Source organism: Palaemon carinicauda, chromosome 4 (assembly GCF_036898095.1).
Source record: "Palaemon carinicauda isolate YSFRI2023 chromosome 4, ASM3689809v2, whole genome shotgun sequence".
Classification (NCBI taxonomy): Eukaryota; Metazoa; Arthropoda; class Malacostraca; order Decapoda; family Palaemonidae; genus Palaemon; species Palaemon carinicauda.
Genome location: NC_090728.1, coordinates 63,537,739 through 63,540,238, shown reverse-complemented (window position 1 = coordinate 63,540,238; position 2,500 = coordinate 63,537,739). Strand labels below are relative to the sequence as shown.

The 2,500-nt window shown below is 40.3% G+C and overlaps 1 protein-coding gene across 1 annotated transcript in view; it reads left to right on the top strand.

Moving 5' to 3' along the window:
• LOC137639984 (histone-lysine N-methyltransferase set-18-like) overlaps nt 1-2,500 on the top strand; it is a 9,806-nt gene that overhangs the window by 5,438 nt on the left and 1,868 nt on the right. Inside the window, exons 4-5 of the mRNA XM_068372325.1 lie at nt 712-850; nt 1,801-1,974. Coding sequence (XP_068228426.1) covers nt 712-850; nt 1,801-1,974 — 313 coding nt within the window. The remainder of the gene's footprint in view (nt 1-711; nt 851-1,800; nt 1,975-2,500) is intronic.

Below are 2,500 nucleotides of genomic sequence, written 5' to 3'. Positions count from 1 at the left end.
GAACTCTAACCCAAGACAGTGGAAGACCATGGTACAGAGGTTATGGCACTACCCAAGACTAGAGAACAATGGTTTGATTTTGTAGTGTCCTCCTAGAAGAGCTGCTTACCATAGCTCGAGTCCCTTTTACCCTTACCGAGAGAAAAGTGGCCACTGAACAGTTTCTTGACTCATATAAACTCATATTTCTTAAACTCTAACTCAAGACAGTGGAAGACCATGGTACAGAGGCTATGGCACTACCCAAGACTAGAGAACAATGGTTTGATTTTGTAGTGTCCTCCTAGAAGAGCTTCTTACTATAGCTCAAGAGTCCTTTTTACCCTTACCGAGAGAAAAGTGGCCACAGAACAGTTTCATGACACTTATTCTAACCCAAGACAGTAGAAGACTATGGTACAGAAGCTATGGCACTACCCAATATTAGAGAACAGTGGTTTGATTTTGGAGTGTCCTTCTCCTAGAAGAGCTGTTTACCATAGCTCAAGAACAGTGGTTTGATTTTGTATGTAGTGTCCTCCTAGAAGAGCTTCTTACTATAGCTAAAGAGTCCCTTCTACCCTTACCAAGAGGAAAGTGGCCACTAAACAGTTTCTTAACTCATAAACTCATATTTCTTAAACAGAAATAGACTTTGACCCTAATAAAATAGACTTTGACCCTAATAAAATAGACTTTGACCCTAATGTTCTTTGTTTTTATCCCCATCAGCTGCGTATAAGCTACATAGACCCGGTAGCCAGCGTGACATCGAGAATGGAAGATCTACACAACAAGTGGTACTTTTGGTGCGACTGCAAGACCTGCGCCGACAAGGAGAGGGCGGAAATGGAAAACTCCGTTCTTTGCGGTAAGAATAGTACCGATTTAAAAGTTCAAAGGTTTAAACCACTCCTAAATAGTAGAGTTGTAACGAGTTTGCCTAGCATTCGCAAGGCAGCAGATCGATCCCAGCCCGGGACACCGTGAGTTTAAGCTGTTTGCTGGGAGGTCACTGCTGTGGTTGGGCAGTTGTGAATACAGTACACTATCTACAGTAGTAACGTGTTTGCCTAGAATTCGCAAGGCAGCAGATCGATCCCAGCCCGGGACCGTGAGTTTAAGCTGTTTACTGAGGAGGCCATTGCTGTGGTTGGGCAGTTGTGAATACGGCACACTATATTGGACTAAATTTCCTGGCTATTACAGTAGTAACGTGTTTGCTTAGTATTTGCGAGGCAGCAGATCGATCCCAGCCCGGGACCGTGAGTTTAAGCTCTTTACTGTGGAGGTCACTGCTGTGGTTGGACACCACAGTGGGGGGTTGGGCTTGCGTGGCTGACGTTCTGGTGAGTATCTATTCTGATGAAACTTTAAATGCCGCTCATGAATGGCAGAGGCAAGGGAAAGTGACGTTGCCCTATCAAGTAGGACAATGCCCTAGAGACTGACCAGGAGAAGGAACACGCCAAAATCAAACCATTGTTCTGTAGTCTTGGGTAGTGCCATAGCCTCTGTACCATGATCTTTCACTGTCTTGAGTTAGAGTTCTCTTGCTTGAGGGTACACTCGGGCACTCTATTCTATCTTATTTCTCTTCCTCTTGTTTTGTTTATATAGGATATATTTATATAATTGTATATAGCTAGACACTTGCTCTGTATTATATAGGGGAGGTTAAACTAAACTACATCATGTAAACAAATGCCTACGTCTTATAAACTGAACAACTTAGTCTCAATTTCATACTAAAATATCCTCAATTTTCTTATTGCAATATCTTAAGAACATTAAAACATCCTATATATTTTTCCCTTCCAGAAAACAGAAGCTGCTCCCGCCCCATCTACATCCCGGAATCCTACAGCCACAAGATCCCGTCGATAGAGTGCCCAGGATGCCAGGAGTCTGTCGATAAGGAGAGGATTAAATCCTACAGGCAAACTGTGGTCTTCACCAAGTATCACCTGGCCCAGATGAGCGAGGAGAGTCCTAGTATCCTTTTATTATTATTATTGTTATTATTATTATTATTATTATTATTACTAAGGAACTGAAGAATTACGACAACGCCAAACATTCTTGAATTTATTTCCGTCACCAACAAATAACAACGTTTCAAACATCTCTGTGTTCATAATCATGTTCCTGGGTAAAAGAAAGTAAAACAATAAAGAGCAAGCTGTACATAAATATTGTAAACAAACAAATAAATTCTAAGTTAGAATGGGAAAAGGCATAATTAGGCAATCTTCTAGTAAACAAATAAATTCTAAGTTAGAATGGGAAAAGGCATAATTAGGCAATCTTCAAAGGAAAACTAGAAGATTGCCTAATTATGCCTTTTCCCATTCTAACTTAGAATTTATTTGTTTGTTTACAATATTTATGTACAGCTTGCTCTTTATTGTTTTACTTTCTTTTACCCAGGAACATGATTATGAACACAGAGATGTTTGAAACGTTGTTATTTGTTGGTGACGGAAATAAATTTAAGAATGTTTGGCGTTGTCGTAATTCT